Source organism: Procambarus clarkii, chromosome 44, assembly GCF_040958095.1.
Source record: "Procambarus clarkii isolate CNS0578487 chromosome 44, FALCON_Pclarkii_2.0, whole genome shotgun sequence".
In the NCBI taxonomy this organism is placed as follows: domain Eukaryota; kingdom Metazoa; phylum Arthropoda; class Malacostraca; order Decapoda; family Cambaridae; genus Procambarus; species Procambarus clarkii.
In genome coordinates this window covers 24,919,383-24,940,400 of record NC_091193.1, presented here as the reverse complement: position 1 = coordinate 24,940,400, position 21,018 = coordinate 24,919,383, and the positions used below count along the sequence as shown (strand labels likewise).

The 21,018-nt window shown below is 45.9% G+C and overlaps 3 protein-coding genes across 4 annotated transcripts in view; 1 reads left to right on the top strand and 2 right to left on the bottom strand.

Annotated features, from left to right (window-relative positions):
• The window catches only part of LOC123745412 (coiled-coil domain-containing protein 102A), a 63,690-nt gene extending 42,885 nt beyond the window's left edge, over positions 1-20,805 (top strand). For both annotated transcript variants that reach the window (XM_069300849.1, XM_045725949.2), the window contains 2 exons: positions 3,783-3,946; positions 4,185-20,805. In XM_069300849.1, coding sequence (XP_069156950.1) covers positions 3,783-3,945 — 163 coding nt within the window. In that variant the 3' untranslated portion in view covers position 3,946; positions 4,185-20,805. The remainder of the gene's footprint in view (positions 1-3,782; positions 3,947-4,184) is intronic.
• On the bottom strand, positions 9,753-10,610 carry LOC123745185 (tigger transposable element-derived protein 1-like). Its single transcript, XM_045725493.2, has one exon. The coding sequence runs from the start codon at positions 10,608-10,610 to the stop codon at positions 9,753-9,755; it is 858 nt and encodes a 285-aa protein (XP_045581449.2).
• LOC123745184 (tigger transposable element-derived protein 1-like) lies at positions 10,933-11,568 on the bottom strand. Its single transcript, XM_045725492.1, has one exon. The coding sequence runs from the start codon at positions 11,566-11,568 to the stop codon at positions 10,933-10,935; it is 636 nt and encodes a 211-aa protein (XP_045581448.1).
• Positions 20,806-21,018: the final 213 nt, after the last annotated feature.

The following is a 21,018-nucleotide window of genomic DNA, read 5'->3' as shown; positions in this document are numbered from 1 at the left end:
TGGACCGTTTGGGCTCCTTGTAGCCGTTTAGGCTCTTGTAGCCGTTTGGGCTCCTTGTAGCCGTTTGGGCTCCTTGTAGCCGTTTGGGCTCCTTGTAGCCGTTTGGGCTCCTTGTAGCCGTTTGGGCTCCTTGTAGCCGTTTGGGCTCCTTGTAGCCGTTTGGGCTCCTTGTAGCCGTTTGGGCTCCTTGTAGCCGTTTGGGCTCCTTGTAGCCGTTTGGGCTCCTTGTCGCCGGTTGGGCTCCTTGTCGCCGTTTGGGCTCCTTGTAGCTGGTTGGGCTGCTTGTCGGTGGTTGGGGTACTTCTCGCCTTGTTGGGCTACTTTTCTTTCATGTCCTGCGCATGCGCCGTGGGAGTTTGTTTTGGTTCCGGGCGGTGTGCACACGTGTTGGTGTTCTGCATCCATTTTCTCTCGGGGGGGGGGGGGGGGGGGGGGGCTTCGCCTCTCGCTCTTTTCTTTCTTCAATCCATGCCCCGTTGCTTTGGGGTGTTCTGGAGTGCCGCTGTGGGGAAGTCACGAGGTTTTTCAATGCATTTTAGGGTGGGGAGCCTCCTTCGCCGCTCCCCTCCTCCTCTCCGGCATGGGCGCCGTGGCCGCCTCTGGCGGCTACGTTTTCATAGGCTTCCATCATGGCCCTTCAGCGCATATGTTCTGCAGGTGAGTTGGTGCGGTCTGGCGTCTCCTTCGTCCTGACGCTGTTTTTGTTTTTGGAAGTAGGAATGGGTGTACATCCGTACTTGAGAACGTGGACCGTACCAACCTAGGTGCCTACTGCAGGGCTACTGGCCCATACAGGGCAGCTCTTGTTCACACCACCTGCTTCCTTCCTCGGTTCACGGGTGACTGCGGGTGACCTCTTGGCCCTTCCGAAGCAGCTCCTGCCTGTACTCATCCTGCCCCTCTCCTATGCTTGTCTAACCTTGCTTGAGTTCAGGGCCCCGCCTCCACCTTGTTCCACAGTGCAACAGTGGGGGTGCCTGTTCGGTGGTACGTTTTCTTGTGTCGAGGGTGTTTTGTGCTCGCCTCCTTGTGCTTGCAGGATTGGGTTCTGGCTCTTTGGTTCCACCTCTCCCCTGTCGTTTGCCTGACGAGCGGATTCTGTGTTTCATGGGCGTTCTCGTCTCTGCTCTTGGGACTGTGTATGGGGGCAGCCCAAGTTGGGCTGCCTAATGTGTTCCTTCGATTGCCTGCTACACTGCACACGTTTCTTCTACCATCCCTGTGGCTCGGTTGGGTACTCGGTTTCCGCCTGTGTCCCCTTGTGTGGCACTCATGTTACGATTTATCTTTATCTTCCCTGTCGCTTCCTCGGGGAGTGTGGTGACGTTTTGCTGCAGTTTTGGTACTGCGGCTGTGTGTAGGGGTTGGTTGTGGCATTTTGTTCGGCCCTTCCATGCTCCCTCTGGGGCCCTCCTTCCTTGCCGGTCTTGCTGTACCAGGCCTAGTTTTTCCATGTTCCTTAGATTCTCTGTCCTGTCCTCGTCCTTGCCTCATTGTGCTGGCTGGGGATGAGCTTGGGGTCTTCGTCTCGCCCCTTGCCTATCCTCCGGTTTCGGTTCAAGTTCCAGAGCCTAGTGGGCTCCCTTCCTTAGTGTTTTTCACGGCTGCCCCGGGGTTTTTCTTGACGCTGGGGCTTTGAGGGGACAGCTCGGCCCCGGGGCCTGCAGGGTGGGTTCCCAGGGCTGGGGTGGGGCTAACATGAGGGGCCTCAGGCCCCGTTGGTCCCCGCCGGGTTATTTCTACCCCTCTGGGCGGGGCTTGCGGTTTGGTGGTGTGGGGTTTTTCTGTTCCCCCTCTCCGCACATGCTTTGTGGGCATCAGCCCCTCCCTGGGCTCGGTTTCCTTGTTCATTGTGCCCGTTGTTTCCGTCCTGTCGGTGGGTGCTTTTCTACGGTCTTCGCCCCTTTTTTCCGGGACGGGCCTTCTCCGTCATGTCCCCCTCTTCTTGGGGTTTTCTGCATGACTTTTGGTCTCGGGTGCAACGGGGTTTTTGTGCCTTCGTCCTTTGTGTTTGCTTCTTTTTGTTCTGGAAGGTTTGGGCCAGTTTTGCTCCTTCCCGTTTTCTGGTACGTCCGTCGTCATTTGGTTGAGCTTCCCTCCGGTCCTTTCTAGGGCTTGTGGGTCCTATTCCCGGCAACTTCTGGGTGTTTGGCCTTCTTGTTCTTTTGTGCATATCTCTTCTCTTCGCGCTGTCTCGGTGCTACTCGTTTTCCCGGAGGCGATTTTGCTCCTCTTAATGAGTCTTTTCGCTCCTGCCCTTCTGTGGGATGTTGGTGCGGGGCGGCTCCTTATGCAGGTTCCTTCCCTGTCGGCTGCACTTGTGGCGGTGGAATTGCACGCTTGTGGCATTTTGGTTTTGGTCCTGCATTTTCTTTTCCCTCCTGGGGCTGTCATAGGATTGGCTTGCGGAGGATGTAGAGGCGCTTGGGGCCGTTCCTGAGTCTGGCACCTTGGTTTCTGCTGCTAGCTTTCGGTATCGATGTTCCTTCTGTGATGTTATGCAGGCTGTCTAGTGCGTTGTTTCACCTCCGGCCTGCTTATGCACTGCCTGTGTCGTCCTGGTCTTTGGACAGGGTGCTCTCCTGTTTTTCTTCTCCTTGGTGGTTGTGGCTCCTTGGGGTCAGGTTTGCTTTGCCTCGGCTCTCATTTTATGTTGGCATTGGCCTCAGGGGGTCGTGTGGCGGAGCTTCATGCTCTTCTCAAGCGCAGTGGTTTTTGGCTCCTATGGTCGTGGTCATAGGTTTCTTCGTCTGCGGCCGTTCTCCCTTTTTCTGGCGAATGATGTGCCTGCTGCTTTCCGGATGGGTCCTTGGGTTGTTGTCTCGACTTCGTGTTGAGGAGTGGTTCACCGACCGCCTCCTGGGTATGTCCCCTTGTTTTCTTAAGTAGTCTTTGGTGAAGTAGCTCCGGGGAGCCGTAGGGGCTCCCCCCAGAAAACCAGCGTTGAATGTAATGAAACGCCATTTTCTGGGCGAGTCCCGGAGGCTCCCCGGCACCCTCCCGCCCTCTGGTCGGCGTTTTTTTCGCGGTTTTGATATCCAGCCTCAGAACTGGGACGGGGATCGCCGGTGCGGGGGTCTGGGGCTCCCCCTTCCCCCTCCCGGGGAGGGGGGAGCTGCGCAGACATGCGGTGCAGCTCGTGTGATGTCATGCTTGTTAGTTCGTTTTTCTGGGGGAGTTCTGTCCACTCGTTTGTCGATTTTTGTTTTTAACCAGAATAGGGGTTTGTTTTGTGGCGCTTACCTTTCTGGGTGCCTGTCCCGGTCGATGGCAGATATAGAATGCTCCAAATCCCATATGCATTTCTATGGGCCATTGCTCCCCGTGCCTCTCTGAGGGGGCCAGGTACTGACTCCTGCTGGTCCCCGGTAGGCCTAGAACTCCACCCACATCGATTGATGCAAAATAGTTAGGGTATCCATATCAGCCATGGATAGCTCCGGGGAGCCTCCGGGACTCACCCAGAAAATGGCGTTTCATTACATTCAACGCTGGTTTTTTGTCATTGCTGAACTTTTTGTTGCTGAGGAGCTTTGTTTTCTGAGTGTGGTAAATATCCTTGTCGTTGCCGGGTTATGGGTGAGTAGATTCATTTTCTCTTGCTCACGACTAAAAAACTTTATTACTAATTATAAATAGTTTTACATTTTTTATTTGTGAGGCATATTGTGGTAGAAAAATGGGATGCCTCATTTAGCCTTATGCGATCAAATTATATCTAGTCCATATAAGTTGCATCTGTGAAAGTAAATAAAAAACTTTTTAAAAATAAACAATTTCAGAAAACTACAACGTTCTAATGATGAACTTCAAGAAACCGTAGAAAACTTAGAGGTTCAGGTTGAACACCTTCAATCCCGCCTACGATCATCACAGACGGCATCTCTTCCTCTTCGTACTGCAAACTTACTCCAAGATTCGGATGATGACCATGCCCAGTTCTGAGGTAATTAAAATAATAATTGTACATGCTTTCCTAAATTTGGTAGAGTGGTGTGGCAATCTTTTGGGAAGCTTTCCCATTGCAGTGTTTATAGCAGGGTGTTCAATTTGCCACTCTCTTAATGAAATTAAATAAACTTCTTTTTCGCCATTTTCTTAATTATTATCAGTGAGATTTATATTAATGTTTCCATGTATTTTCCTTGTGTAATTATTTTACAGATACATTTGTTGCATTCCAGGAATCTGTGATGAATGAGCTTCATATTGAGGTTTCAATTCTTACAACCTGATACACCCAAAAAGCCTTAATGAAATGGTGGAATCAACTTGAAAAACTCAAAAGTATTTGCATAGTGAAGATCAACTTCTGAAAATTGTGATATTTTGAACATTAAATATTTATAATATGTAAAGATTGTTTAGCAACATAAGTTGTGTATCTATATTTTATGATTATTTTGCATTGTAATAAATTATTTCTTAAGTTATGGTCTAAAAGGAAATGTTTACAATAATTTTATGCTGAAGAGTGTCTTTAATTGTGCAATAAAATATCAAAATAATTTCAATTTCATAGATGTGGTGTTGCATGTATAGTATGTATGTTCATAAATTACTTGTGCTTCCTCTGCTATTGTATTTGGATGTTACAAAATGAGATAACTTTAAGGAGGAGGGAATGAGTAAATATTAGTCAGCCATTGGATATAGAACAAGACCTGCCATACATGTCAAGAATAATGTTATATAGAGAAAAACTTGGTAATGTAGATGACTTTTCACTCTGTAGAAGCATTACAGTGCTTAGAGCAAAAGTTGGTCTACTTTAATTGTTGCCACCAGAAGCAGATGGCTTAGTGTGCACTTCATACTCATCCTGCGAGTGGTAGTTTATTGTGCACCCCCATACTCATCCAGTGAGCAATAATTTATTGTGCACCCCCATACTCATGTGTGAGTGATAATGCAGAAAGGTTGTTCTTGTATGCATTTTTCTCAATTCATCCTTCAAAAATTATAGTTCACATAGTAACTGGACAGAATGTACAAAATATTGACTTGCAACAATAACTACAAGAACCTAATCTGCCCTAGGCCGAAGCAATATAAAACCAAAAATGTGTAATCTTACGCCTAATTTAGTACATATATACTATGTTAGACCTGAACTTTTCTGTGTGAAGCCCCGTCGGCTCCCTAAAGCTATCCGAACTGATATAATGCTTTATTAGTTTGTGGTCATCAGTCCTTTGCCTACCGGGGACCACGAGCCAGAACTTGGCCCCCTCAGAGAGATGCAAGGAGCAATAGCCTACGAGCACTTTATATATAAAGTATGTCATATTTTGTCATCGACCTAGGAAGGCACCCAGAAAAATAGGCGAAACAAAGCAAACTACAGTCTGGTGAAAATTGCTACCTACGTCCGGAAAGAGCTAAAGAACTTCCTCCAGAAAGAAAACGAACAAGCAACACGTCATGCAAATAGCACTCCCGCTCATTAGCGTTAACCCCCACCCCCAAGGGTAAAAGGAGGCTGGGGGATCTGGCAGCCCACCACTCCACTTCTTGAACTGATGTGCCGGTGGTCGGTTCAGTCACCTCTGGCCCTCAAGTTAGTGTTCTGGATTTTTGCCCTGTGTGGGGTGTACCAGCAGTGTGTGTGGTGTGGTGACCAGGTGTCTTACTGTACTGAAGCAGCATGAACCTAGCGTTATATTCCTAGGTGCTCATTAAGTACTACCCTTGCATTTCAGGGTTATCTTCCCAGGAGTGTTTGGGACTTGCTTCTTGGTGACAATTTCCTTGTTTGAGGTTGTCTTTGCCCTTGGGGTGCTTTGGGGATCTTGGGGCTTGCTTTCTTGCCCCGGGTTGGGGATTGTTTTTGCTGGGTTGGGGCGCACTGTGGCTGACACAGTCGTCGTTACTTCCAATGTAGCTGTCAATGTTTCTCTTTGGCAGCTAGTTTGCTAGTGGTGTGATTTTGGGGGCTTTGTTTTGTAATTTTCTGGCATTTTGCCTGTGTGGACAGGAGAGGTCTGCTTAGCTCTTTATTAGGTTCAACTGGGTTGTAGCGGTTCTCCTGTTGCCCCCGCGTTTTCATCCCTGCTACTGGTAATCAGTTTGCCTGTTTTTTTGCATGGGGTCTACTGGCTTAGCTGGCCCCAGTGACTGGGCTTCCCATAGGGCTCATTCACCCAATGAACCCTGGAAAACCCCTGTGGGCTCGGTCGTACTATGGTTACTTCTTCCAAGCCCATTCTCTTTAACGGAGTTGAAGGTTGTTCATCACCCCTGCCTCGGGGTGATGATCATCCGTACTGCCTCCGTCATGCTGCCTGCTGGGTTGGGGACACCATCGACCCAGAATCTTGCGAGACTTGTTTCCCACTTGTACTTCGTGTTTTTTTTTATCCCTTATCTGATGTTCTCAGGGATCAGGCAGTGGCCACATAACATGTTCAATTCTCACTCTTGCAACAAGCCAGGTTGGTTGCCCTGTTGGTGGCCCCAGAGCTGCCCCGCTTGGGTTTTAGGGTACAGGATTCTGGAGCGTTGATTGCTTCGACCTTGGTTTGGTTCGCATCACCCTCTTCCTTCCCACGGAGGCGTGGTTCGCCCTGCTCCTTTTGCCGGGGGCTTCAGGGTTATCTTGAGATATCTTGAGATGATTTCGGGGCTTTAGTTTTCCCGCGGCCCGGTCTTCGACCAGGCCTCCACCCCCAGGAAGCAGCCCGTGACAGCTGACTAACACCCAGGTACCTAGTTTACTGCTAGGTAACAGGGACATAGGGTGAAAGAAACTTTGTCCATTGTTTCTCGCCGGCGCCTGGGTTCGAACCCAGGACCACAGTATCACAAGTCCAGTGTGCTGTCTGCTCGGCCGACCGGCTCCCCAACCGGTTGACCCAACAGATTTCCTTCTTCAAGGCCTTTCCCTTGGACTTTGCCTTTTCTTCAGGGGTGGTGGGTGTAGAAGAAAGCTCTGCCCTGGGGCTTTGTTGGGGGGATTCCTGGGGCTTGGGGAGAATTCGCATGGAGCTCTTGGGGTACTTTTGCCCCTGCTTGGGCCCTTGTGTCCTCTGGACAGTGATGTTGAAGGGAAGGGGGTTTTCATCCATTCCTTCCCTTTGTGCATTCGTATTACCCTGTTTGCCAGCGTGATTTTTGCACCTTCGCGTCGGATGCATTCATCTTTTGCTTGGATGTTTTGTTCTGAAAAAAAAAATAATAATTCTGACTTTTTTTGTGTGTGTGTTGCGTAATTTATTTCTTCCATGGTATTTTCCTGTGCTTTTGATTCCCCTGCTCTTTCCTTATCTCCGATCAGCAGTTTCGTTGTGTATATTGTTGGCGAGAGTTTTGCTATACAGGTTGTGAAACTTGGGTTTCTGTTTGTGGTATTTTGTGTTGCTGCAACTAGCCACCAGGATGGCACTCCATTCCACAGCTGTGGTTTGTTTTCATCCATTCCTTACAAATGGCAGCTGGGTGGTGGAAAGTTTATCATTCCTTTCCTAATTTTTGGGGTGTTTTTCATTTCGTTAATGAACCATTGTTCTTCCCAGTGCCTCGGTTGTTCCCTTTTGTATGGCATGTCTCAGATGGGTTGTGTCTGCCATGCAAAAGGTGGAGAGGTCTGTGAATTAGTGTGAGATTCCTCATCACTGCCATTGTGTCGTCAGTAGTTTTAGTAAGTTTGTCCTCGCTTTGTGGTACTGTTCTGGTTGTGTTTGCAGGGGTTGCACTTTGGCTCTTTGGGCATGTCTCTCACCCATCATTCAACTGGTGTACATGTTCCTGAACTTGTAGAGCTCTTTCATCTTTATGTTTGATCTAGTGTAAGCGTCAGCCTCAAACACATCACTGCCTCCTGTGTTCCATTTCCATACTACTCTGCCACTGAACAAGCTTTTTCTAATGTCTCTGTGGCTCTTTTGGGTACTCGACTTCCTCTTGTGTCCCATTATGGGTGTACCACTCATGTTGATTCCTCCCTCTTTTTCTACACTGTCCGTTCCCCTGAGGAATTGTGGGTGGTGGATATGTCTCCCAGTCTTGTGTTCCTGGGGCAGTCTTGTCTTGTGTTCTCAGACTGTGGTCTTCGACTAGTTTTCAATATTTTATTTTTTCATAACGTGGTCTTTGGTAATGTTTTGGCAGGTTTTCATTATTTTAGTATTAGCACCAATTTTGTGCCTAGCGACCTTGTCCTGTATGCTTGTCCGGGTCCCTAACCTGCTGCGTTCGGTGTCATTTCCATATACGGCCACTTTAGACGTGGGGCAAAGTTTTATCACAAAAACAAAAAAACAACTAATGTGTGTATTATCCACCAGCAAATGCAGTGGGTAGGGCTTCCCCCCCCCCTCCCTCCCAAGGTTCGTTTCCAAGTTCCCTTGGGTTCCTCTGATTCATCTTTTTGAAGGTTTTCTTCCTCTCGGCTAACCCCTGTGGAGGTTCGGAGGCCCTTGGTGTGTACCTCCTGCGAGACCTGGTTTACACCTCTGTGTTAGATCCTGTTTTGTTTGAGTTCGGTTCCTCTTCCTTCGCTCAGGTGCGTTCCAAGGTTCTTCCTGGCTGGCAGCATGCCTCGACGACTGGTTGGTGTGGGCTCCCTGCCGGTCTGTTTGTCTGCTAACTGGGGTTTTGGTTCTTTCCCTGCTTGCCAGGTTCGGGTTCCTGGTACCTTGGTGGAAGTCCCAGTTGGTTCTGTCCCAGGTTTAAACTTGGCTGGGCCTAGTGTGGGGTTCTCGGACTGCGTGCATTCTCGTCCTCTTGCGGCTTTGCTCCAGTGGCAGTCCCACCTTCAGCTGTTTTTGAGGGGATGCAGGTCATGCTACAGTTGCTCGAGAAGCTGTGCAGGAGCCTAAACTTTGCTCTGCTGGTTTTCCGCTGAGCTTGATTTGACTTCGGAGACTGTTCTGGTATCTTCTGAGCAGCCTCTTTCACCGCTCTCGAGTTTGCTGGGTTCATTCTCCGGTGTCCTTGCACAGGTTGCTGTGTCACCGCCTTCCTCTTTGGGATTTTCAGGGTTCGGTGCCATGGCGCCTTCCTCTTCCCTCGCTCTATGTGTTCCCGGACGCCTCAACTTTAGTTGGGGCTTTGTGACCAGTGATCACCAGTCTGGCTGGGGGCGTTGGGGGCTCTTCTTCTGTCGGGCTCACATCACAATGCAGGTGTTGCGACGTTGTGGATGGCGCTGCAGTGGATTCGGCTTCCTCGGAGCTCATTGTTCCCTCTCCTTCGGACTGTTTCCCTGTGGTTCATTTTTCCACTAGGGAAGTTTCTTTATTCTGTGGCCCTTTAGGGCTGGTTGCTTCGGGTAGCCAGGTTGCCTGTTGTTGCCGATTCCATCTTTTTGCTTTTGATGGACGTACGGGCACCTGGAGGTGGTCCCCGCCTGTGAGGCTCAAGATCGATACTTTTCGGCAGGATTGGTTGAGGTGGGGTCCCTGTGCCTCTTTCCTGGTCTAACTGTTGCTTCGAGCTCTAGCTCGTCCGGAATCCTATCAGGAAAGTACAGTGGAACCTCTATTAACGAGTTTAATCCGTTCTGGCACCGAGCTCGTTACCTGGAAAACTCGTCTTTGGAAACAAATTTCCCCATTTAAAATAAAGGAAATAAATTTAATCCGTTCCACTCCCAAAAACATCCATACTTGTATGACATTTTTTAATGTCAATATAATACTGCACATGTAATTATAAATGTTTTGTTGTACTGTTTTAACATTTACTTTACCTTATAAAGAGTCGTTGCTGGCTTGAGGGAGACGATGGGGAGGTGGGAAGGAGGAGAGGGGTTATGGTGTGGAAGGAGAATCCACCTCTGAGTCAGGCGGACTCTCTTTTCTTGGGATTTTCACCCCACTGGGACCGGGTTGTGGTTCACTATCACTGGCTCTTCGTTTCTCTACTTTTGGAAAGAACTTTTCTATTGACAATTGCTTTTGTCTTTGTTTTAGGATGTCCCTAAAACGAGACAGCAAATTGTCATTAAACATGTTCACACATCGGGTTGTCACTGCTTGATCAGGGTGATGTTTTTCTATTAATGCGGTCACCTTTTCAAACATTCCTAACACTTCCCTGATCTCACTTGAAGAGGCAGCAGCATTCTCCCGTACCACCTCCTCCCCTGATGAGAACTCTTGTGCCTCCTCTTGATTAATCTCCTTCTGAAGTTCCAAGAGTTCCTCAATGGTCAGTTCCTCACTCTGCTCCACCACTAACTCCTGCACATCAGCAGCATCCAACTCCAGACCCAAAGTTTGCCCCAGAGCAACAATATCATCCACTAGATGCACTTCCGCGTCTTCCACAGGTGCAGATGCAGATGCAGGTGCAGGACCGAAACCTTCAAAGTCTCGCTCAGGGACACCCTCAGGCCACAGGTTACGCCATGCAGAGTTAAGGGTCCTCCTTGTCACTCCTTCCCAGGCCTTATCGATCAAACGTAAGGCACCCAGGATATTGAAGTGGTTCTTCCAGAATTCTTTGAGGGTCAGCCCTGTATTGTCGGTCACATCAACACACCTCTCCAACAAGGCCTTCATGTAGAGTTTCTTAAAGTTTGCAATGACTTTCTGGTCCATAGGTTGGAGGAGTGGAGTGGTATTGGGAGGAAGGAACTTGATGGTGATTTTCGGGATACAATTCATCTCGCATCTGTGGAGGATGTGCAGGAGCATTATCAAGCACAAGCAAGGCCTTGAGTGGCAACTGTTTCTCTTCAAGATATTGCCTCACTGAGGGGCCAAAAACATAATTGATCCATTCAGTGAAGAATATCCGCGTGACCCAGGATTTCTTATTGGACCTCTACATCACATTCAGTCGCGCCTTATACACTTTACATGCCTTGAACACGCGTGGATTTTCTGAGTGGTAGACTAGCAGCGGCTTGACCTTGCAATCGCCACTTGCATTGGCGCAGAGGACGAGAGTAAGCCGATCCTTCATCGGTTTGTGGCCAGGCAAAGATTATTCCTCCTGTGTGATGTAGGTCCTCTTCGTCATTTTCTTCCAAAACAGGCCAGTCTCGTCACAATTAAAAACTTGTTGGGGCAAGAACTCCTTTTCAGCAACAAATTCCTGGAACTCTGGTACAAATTTCTCAGCAGCAGCTTTATCAGAGCTGGCAGCCTCCCCATGTCGCACAACACTGTGGATACCGCTTCTCTTCCTAAATTTCTCAAACCATCCATGGCTTGCCTTAAATATCTCCTCCTCTTCAGACGACGCACCTGGTGTCTTCCTGACAAGGTCCACATACAACTTCTTGGCCTTTGCACAGACAAGAGCTTCAGACACACTATCGCCATGCAATTGCCTTTCATTCATCCAGACTAGCAGTAGCTTTTCAACCTCTTCTAGGATTTGTGGACGTTTCTTGTTAACCTTGGTAACTCCTTTAGCCACCTCAAGCGTCTTAAATTGTTCCTTCCTCTTCAGAATGGTACAAATCGTTGATGAGGTCCTGCCATACTCCCTGACGAGATCAACCACACGCACACCACGCTCGTGCTTTGCTATTATTTCCTTCTTCACTTCCACAGTAATTGTCGCTTTCTTCCCCTTGCCAACACTGTCTTTAGCAACCAGCTTCTTTGGCGACATCGTGCGTTACAAATTGCAGTCACAAAACCACAAAAAAAACAGAGAAAAGCGCAAATAAATCCAGAGGGATGCTTGTCGTGTGAGATACAACAACAACACTGGCGTCGGAGGCGTCTGAGAATTTGCGAGAACCCGCGAGACGCTAGGAAGCGCCATGTGGTTTCACTCGTTAATAGAGGCGAGCTCGTCAATAGAGACAAATTTGCTGCGAGTGGCTTGCTCGTTACTGGAAAAACTCGTTAATAGAGCCACTCGTTAAGAGAGGTTCCACTGTATGTTCTCTTGGTTCCTTGGAGGTGACTGGCCCGGCCTCAGTTTCAGGCGCTGCTTGTGTGGCATCTGAACCAGGGTATTTTTCCTTGGCTCCGCCTTTTGCAGCAGGTCAGGCCGGGGAAGTACCCCGTTGGTTCGACTTCCGCTTCCGCTCTACACATCTGGTTTTCTGACGCAAGTGTATCGCCATTTGTATAGTAATCAGGTGGTTTCTTTGATGGTGTCCCACCTGCAGTCTTCATCTCAGCAACAGTGTGGTGTTTCTGGGCGGGCTTTCCACCATTTCTCCATAGGGGTTTGTCGGTGTCAGACAGGGTTGTTTTGTCCTTTCTCTTTTGGGTTTTCTTGGTCTGTTCGACATCTCTTGCTGAATGCTGTCGTTTCTTTTTGTGTGGCGTTGTTAGAGCCATTGATGCTTGCGTTTGGTGTGACTGTCCCTTCCGCTCCATTCCGCAAGCTTTCTCATGCGTTTTTTTCACCTCTGGTCTGCTCATGCACTGCCTGAGCCTTCTTGGTCTTTATACCGGGTTCTTTCCTTTGTCTTCTCCTCAGTTTGTTGTGGCCCCTTCGATTCAGGATTGCCTTTGCAGGGCATTGTTTTTGTTAACTTTGGCATCTGGGAGTCGAGTTGGGGAGCTTCATGCTCTTCTTCGGTGCAGGGGATTTTGTTCATTAAGTCTTGGGGGTCATTTTGTTCGTTTACAGCCTTCTCCTTTTCTAGTGAAGGTTGAGACAGTGGGCTTCCAGAGGGGTCTGTTGGTTGTGGTTGTTTGGTTTGTTAGGGCGGGGGTGTATCATGTGCTGTGTCTAGTGGCAGCTTTACTTCACTGCCTGCAGGCTAATGGATGCACTCTGGTTGGGTCCAGTTTCCCTGGTTCCCTGTTTCAGGACTCATATGTCTCAGGTTGTCCACAGTGTCCTTAAGTCTAGCCAGTCTGTGGTCTATCCTCGTGCCCATGGTGTTAGTAAGTAGGCTGCTCTTTCGGCTGCTTTTGGGAATATGTCCTGGGTCAACATTCGGGCACGGGATTTTGGAGGGCGAACAGATGTCATATGTCTCGTGTATGTTCCGGACCCCATCCGGACTAGCGTTGCTTTGGGGCATGTGTTATGGCAGTCTGTTTCTTCCTCATCCTGAGACCTGCGGTGCTGCTGCCTCCCAGGTAAGTCCCTGTTTTTTACTTATCTTTGGGTAGTTAGCTTCAGGGAGCCGACAAGGCTCCCCCACAGAAAACCAGCAATGAATGTAATGAAACTCCATTTTCTGGGTTATCCCCGGAGGCTCCCGATACCATCCCTCCCACCTGTCGGCAGTTTTTCATTGTTCAAGAACTGGAGTGGTGGGATGCTTGCTCCCCACCCCCCTCCTGAATACTCTTTCTGGACATAGGTAGCAATTTTCACCAGACTGTAGTTTGTTTTGTTTCACCTATCTTTCTGGGTGCCTTCACCAGTCAATGACAAATTATGACAGACAGAGGAACCTTGGTTTACGAATCCCCGGGATTACGAGTTCTTTGGTATACGAAGTCAATTTCCTCGTAAAATTTGACTTGGTGTACGAAGTTTGTTTTGGAATACGAATTGTCTGTTGATACTTTCATGGGAAGAGCACGTGGTTCTGCTGGGCACTGGGCAAGGCACGCTCAGTTTACCAGTGTATCCTGCCTAGTGACAACCGCGCTTGAATTCTTTGTGAAGAATTTCATTTTTTCTGCTTTTCTGGGGAGAACCCCTATGGCTCCCCGGAGCTTACTAGGCTGATATGCTAATGTCAGATTTTGGCATCAGTTATGTGTATGGAGTTGTTTGGGCCTACCAGGGACCACGAGCCAGAACCTGGCCCCCTCAGAGAGGCAAGGGGAGCAATGGCCTATAGAAACCCTCGTGTGGTTGGAAGCATTCTATGTCTGCCATCGACCGGGTCAGGCACCCAAAAAGGTAAGCGTCCCAAAACAAACCCTTATTCTGGTGAAAATTGCAACAAAAAGCTGAACGAGTGAATAGAACTCCCCAAACAAAAACTAACAAACTAATATGACATCACCCCTTGCCACGCCGCCATCTGAGCAGCTCCCCCCCTCCCCGAGAGGGGGAAGGGGGGATCCCCAGACTTCCTGCGCTGGCTATCCACACCTCAGTTCTTCGGCTGATATTAAAGGCTGAGGTCATGTGTTCTGGCTCCGATGGTTGTTTCAGCACTGTACCTAGTGTGGTGACTGTCTTCTAGGTGGTGCGTGAGCCAGGAGTGATTCTCCAGTACTTGGGCTTCATGTTCCTAGGGTTTCCTTCCCTAGGTGCCCTTTAAGTACTGCTCTTGGGGCTTGGGGTTCCCTTCCACAAGTCCCTTGGGTTCTGCCCCTGCTAGGCCATTTACTGCTTGATTTTCGGCCGCCCTTTGTGTGATAGGGTGTTCTGTCTCCCTTGTTTGCTTTGGGGTAAGGGGCAGTTTGCACTGGTGGGGTGCAGGGTACTGCGCAGCTTGTTTTCACCAATCATAGCGGCCGGCTCTGTTCCGCCTGGGTACGCTGTCCTCTTGCGGGGTTTTCTTTTTTCCTTTTATTTGTGTACCTGATGGGGGGATCTGCCTTGGTTCTTTCCCCCTTTGTACTGAGTACTCTTCCTTTTCCGGTGGTTTCCCAAGCTAGGTTCCCGTGAGTGTACACATGCCGGGGGTTCAGTTCTTAGAAGGTTGTTTGATAAATTTGGGCGCCGGTTAGTAGTACCCTGCCTGGGATTACCTGAGCTCGAGTCCTCTTACAGTAAACACTCAGGACCCTGGGAATCCCCTAGGGGACGCGCGGCTCCGATGGATGTGACCCTGGAGTCCCATTTCCCCCTGCTTCGAGCGAGTTTGTGGGTTGCTCTGTCCCCTTGTCTCGGGTTGACTCTCACGGTCTTTCCTCCATCTGCTGCCTGTGGGGTTGGTGGCACCTTCGGCCCAGAGTCCTGCAAGTTTTGTTGCTTGTTTGTGACTCGGTTACCCTGTCTTATGCTGACTATGCAGGTACAGGCAGCACAAGCGTTGCTGCCTGTATCCGCATAGTCAGTCATGCGGGTGGCAGCGCTCGGTGGCGGTTACTCCTCGGAAACCCCGAGGCTGCCACGTTTCGGTTGGCATGTCGGGGCTTGGGGGTGTTGGTTGCTTCGGTTTCCTTCCACGCCCCCTTATCTTTCCCCTGTTGTGGTCTAGTCTGGAACCCTTCCCCCCCCCCCCTTTCCTCCCTGCATCCGGGTTTTTACCGTCAGTGGGTTCGGGGTCAAGGCCGGGCCTCGTTGGTTTTGAGACTCTGGCGGTCTCGGAGAAATCCCCTTCCTGGGTAGTGACGGGGGTATTTGAGCCTGTTCCTCCAGCCCTGTTATATGAGTCTGCCAGTGGGCTCCCTTTCTTAGAACTTTCACGGCTGCCCCGGTTTTTTCTTGTGAGGCCGGGGCTTTGGGGGGTACACTGGCTATGTATGTTGCTGCTTCCTGTTTTTGGCTCCTGTTCCCATGCGCTGGGCTGTTTCTGCTCCTTACCTTGAGGTTACCTGGAGGTGCTTCCGGGGCTTAGCGTCCCCATTCTCACACTCCTGGTTGCTGGACTGATCAACCAGGCTGTTGGACGCGGCTGCTCGCAGCCTGACGTATGAGTCACAGCCTGGTTGATCAGGTATCCTTTGGTGGTGCTTATCCAGTTCTCTCTTGAACGCTGTGAGGGGATTGCCAGTTATGCCCCTTATGTGTAGTGGAAGCGTGTTGAACAGTCTCGGCCCTCTGATGTTGATTGAGTTCTCTCTCAGAGTACCTGTTGTACCTCTGCTTTTCAACGGGGGTATTCTGCACATCCTGCCATGTCTTCTGGTCGCATGTGATGTTATTTCTGTGTGCAGGTTTGGGACCAGCCCCTTCTAATGCTCCTGTGCGATTCCCTCGGGTCACGACCTGTTTGGGCTACTTTTCTTGTGAAGTAGTCCTAGTTGGCACCTTCCCACCGGGCGGGTTGTGTGCATGCGCCATGGGAGTTTGTTTTGGTCTGGGTGGTGTGCACAAGTGCTGGTGTTTTCTGGCCTTTTCTCTTGGGTTCTTTGCCTCTAGCTCTTCTCCATTCTCCAGTCCATGCCCCGTGGCTACTGAGGTGTTCTGGCTTGCAGCTATGGGGAGGGTGCCGGAGTTTTCCCCGTGTTATGGGTGTGGGGTGCCTCCTTTGCCTCTCCCCTCCCCTTCTGAATGTGAGCCTCTGGCCTTCCTCCTCTGGCAGTGCTCCCGGAATCTCATCCCCTTGGTTCGAGTGCTGGTCTGGTGGCGGCCCTTGCATTTTTTTTGGTTTGGTCTTGTGTTGGGACCTGACCAATGAATGTTCTGAGAATGGTCCAGGACGGACCGAAATGTTGTCTTCCCTTCACTTTCTAGTGTGTGGTTTGGTCAACATATTTCTGCCACATTGTTGTGACTCCTCGTCTGCATCTGTACATAGCCAATCTCCTCAATGTACGCTGTTAAGTGAAATACTGACAGTAACGTTGTTTTGTTTTTTGTAAATTAAGGAATTGAGTACTTGGCCACCGACCGAAACCATATGGTTGACGAGTCGGTGACGCCCTATGCTTACCAACCTGACATGGAAATCTACTCCTATGTATAATCATCAATCCGGATGGTAACTAACCCGATTATATAAACAACTTTATTCCTCGTATTACATAACTTTAAGGATGACTAAAAAACTGCTTGGTCAGTGCAAATGTACTCTAGTGTAGATGTGGTGCAGCCAGATTTCTTAAGAAACCACCAGTTCAAAAGGGTTGGTACTTATTGCTATTCTCACACTCACTCACTCGCTCTAATTCAAGGGCAGGTCAAACTCTCATTTTCACACTAAAACTTATGTGCACACCTGTCTCTCAACAATACAGTATACAATACCACTTTTAATACAAGAATACACCATCCCTATGAACAGCTAACTGTTACACCATTGCTCTTTGCGCCTCTCTGAGGGGGCCAGGTTCTGGCTCGTGGTCCCCAGTAGGCAAAGGACTCCTGTGACTGATGGCTTCAAACTAATAAAGCACTATATCAGTTCAGATAGCTTCAGGGAACCTCTGGAGCTTGCCCAGAAAATGGGATTTCATTACATTCAACGCTGGTTTTTTGGGGATGCAACAGTTCACATTTTGCAAATTCACCATTAGTCACTATAGATACTAGTACAATACATTTTGGAGGATAAGTCGAGTTTTCAATTTATTTTTGTTTTGTAAATACTGTTACTTATTACACAAGGAACTAATTGTCACTTGAACAAGTCATCAAGAAAGATGGCTTGCCCTTGCTTTTAAGTAACAGCACATTTCAAATATATTTTTATTTTGTCAGGTCCTCGGCAATGTTTCATAAGCATAATAACCAAAATTTGACATGTAATATGTTTTAAGCACACACAAATGCTACTTGTCCAATATAACAGTAGAAAATCTGTTGTTAGTCTTTTCTGATTGCTGAGTAGGTGCTCAATTCTGTGATGAGACAAGGGATTGTGTCTTGGACAATGTGTTCAAAACACTGATATTATTAAAACAATGAGCTTTGAGCCAGCAAGGCTATTGTAGAATAGTAGGTTCAGTAGTTACTGTTTGACTGCTCTTCAAAAATTGTTCTAATATGAATATTTTTCATAATAATTTAGGAAGTGCAATCAAAGCTGTATATTGCTTTTTTGCAAATTTATGCAGTTAGTTTGTAAAAAAAAAAAAAAAAAAAAAAAAAAAAAAACACACTGACTTCAAAATAAATATATTAAAAACAAAATAACTGAATTATGTGTAAGAATTGTGTAAGACGTTACGCCATAGTTTGCACTCTCCCGAGCTGGTTACATACTTCAGTGTCTTTACTGCACCATCCAGTATCAGGTAGCATTCCTCTATCCCATCAAACTTTAATGTCATGTTTCAGTGTCAAATGAAAGAGCAATGTATATCTTATTCCATTACCTGTGCTTCCCTCTAATTGTAAATATTCCCTATGGTTAACCCATGCTAGTAATAGCATTTTACTCAGGACTTGGGGCTATGAGCTTTTTACTCTACAATCTTAATTTTATACGTAGTTGATGAAGTAAAGCGTGTTCCAGAGTAAATGTGCAGGTTTCATGAGTACTTAATAGAGGTAATTTTTTTTTATAAATTATTAGGGCATGTATTATTTTTGTATGAAAGTAAACACACATTGATTGTTAAGACATTTGCATTCATATTATTATCTGAGATAACTGCTAAGTCTGGTGATAAAGAAAGAGAAATATTTCAGCCCTCAACTTAAGTTTTCATGGCAAATAATTAATAAATAGTTATGCCATTGCAAGTTTATGTAATTTGTTTTATGATATTGTAATTTTAAGAGATGTCAGTTATATTGTATTTTGGTTATAATTTTATAATGGTAGTTAATTGAAAGTATAATTTCACTATATAATTATTTCACTGCTGTGTTACAAATATTAATTTAAGAGTAGCCAGTATATATATGTCTTAACAAGCATAACAGTCACTTATTGAGTTTTACTGTTCCCAGTATGTGGGAATTTCTCATTACTAGAAAGATGTGTCGAGATATTTTGTCCAAGCGTTCTTTTACTATTAACATCTCCCTTCCCAATTCATGGGGGTGGACCAAGTGCCTGAAGCCTCCTACAAAGCCCAAAGCACCTCTTGTAGGAATGTTTATATTAAAGCGGTGTCCTTTCCTCCTAATGCAGCTCCATTAACTGCCCTCCATGACTTGCAGGGAAAAGTTTGAGCAGAAAATAGAAAATGTAATTAGATGAAAGGTAAAACAGCTGCCAAATAGAACTGGGAACAGAGAATCCATGGAAATAGAACATAAATAATGAACATATTAGGAGTGATGAATATAGTGGTTGAAAACCATCCACTATCCTACAAGGACAAGAGAGAAGCAACTGTAAAAGTTACACCATAACAACATTACATTGTTTATGATATTTTTTCCTTCATCCAAACTTAGTTTATGCACTTGGATATGATTACTATAATAATGGAGCTCTGTATGTCTCAATGTGATCAGCAATAATGCTCAATTAAAGCAGCGGAGTTATTTCCTATTTTGGAGGCTCCTGAAGTATACTAATGTAAGTATCTATGTAAGTAAATATTCTAATTTGTCGCCAAGTAATTAATTTTATAACTATTGTATTTTAAAGCATGGTAAAAAATATTTCCATGCTCTTCTATCTAATTATGGTGTCCTGTGGTGGTGCTAACCACTTTCAAAATGGCGGGATGTATGTGTACCTTATCATAACCATGGAATATATATAATTGTATGCAACTCTATTTTATATTTGACTTGTTAGGTTAGAGTTGCAGTTATTGCAGCTGATAATCGGAGTTTTGTAATTCAGATTATTCAAATAGGGTGGGATACAGACTCAAGCATTATCTGTTTTCATGGATATGCTCTGAACTTGTTTAAAACATCTTTTAATGTACTTATGTAAAGAACTTTAAAGTACTTAAAAATGTGCTGTAGGACAGCGTGTTTACTACTGTTAGATGGACATTTACGGTGATTTGACCCTTTTGGGCATTATTAACTTTATGTTCACCATACATTTCATAAATATTAAATTATTACATCTCATTTTTTATACTAAAAAGCTTAATTTTAATTTGTTTTATTATTTTGGTGTGTACTTTATATTATTTTCATTACAAGTAATCTCATCTATTGTCTTTCGTTGCACAAGTTTGCTCGAATTAGATTTAAATTACTTGTGAAACATATTGTCTTGTTTCTGCTATTACAAGTTCAGTATTGCTAAGGACTCCCGACATGCATGTCAAGTCTTTTTATTCTTGTCTTCAGACGTTTGATGTTCCCTAATTTCTCTACTTAACTTACAGTGTAATATAGCTTTTGTCATTTATATTTACATCTTGAGGGATATTATTTTGTATGTAACTTTCTCTGTTGCCAGTACTAGGCTTAAACCCGAGTTGGTGTTGGAGTCTCCAGAAGCTCTCAGTATTCAGGTTGCAATCATGTTCATTCATAAAACATTGTCCAATAGTTCAATTACTTCTGTTGTCTCTCAATTTCTCTAGTTTCTGGTGTAATCAAACTAATGTTGTCAGTATATAAACATAATATTTTGTTCAGATTATAAAATGTGTTAGAGAGATAAGGCAATAATGTTGTTAATATTGTTTATGCATATTATATATGTACACAAATGTTCACATCAAATGGTCTCAAGGTACCTAAGTGTTGCTAAGTTATGATAAGTGTAGTCACTGTTTGTACTTCTTTGGTTTATATAAATGATAGCGCTGTTGCACATTTTGTACAATCTAAATGTGAAGAGGGAACTTAGTGGCACCATCCGTGGAATTAGCATAGATTGATTGTACTTAAGGTTTTGTTTGAGTGAGTATTAATTGTTGGGCTCCTTCCTGTTCTTAATTTTCTCTCTTCATTCTTTAATATGTCTCTATTTTAACTTTTTCTCTCAAATTTGCTGTTGCTTTATTATTCCTCCTTTATTAATTTTTGTTTGTTTTTTCTGGCCACTTTTTATTTCTTATTTTTACATAATTTCTTTCTTTTTTCTTATATCTTCCATTTCATTTTTCTTCTATGTCTTTCTCTTTCTCCTTCTAATGCTAATATTCTTAATCTTCTTCCTCCTAATCTTGACATTCCTTATTATCTTCCCTCGCCTGATCATTGTTATTCTTCCTTCTTTTCCTTTCATCATCTGATTTACTGTATTTGATAATTTAATGTTTATTGTGATTTTTCAGTGAATGTCAATTGTACTGGTGACCCCAAAGCAAGGACGGAATATATGAACAAGAATAATGACTATTATTGTAATAATATTTTGGTTTATTTTTATCAGAATTGTTATATTAAATTTTGTTTATAAAGAGAAATAACAAATTGTAACTATCTGCGCAATGCAGTTTCATTGAAACATTCCTTCTTGTAATGAGTGACAGAATGTATCATACATTATAGTCACAAGTAAATATCTGCTCTCCAGTTTTATATTGTGGCTATTACAGGGCTAACAACACTGCAAACCAGACATAACGGGGCTGGTCTCATCAAAAGTTTTAAGATAGTGAAATATTTGGAGCATATTGATCTTGATATTGATTTAAAAGATCA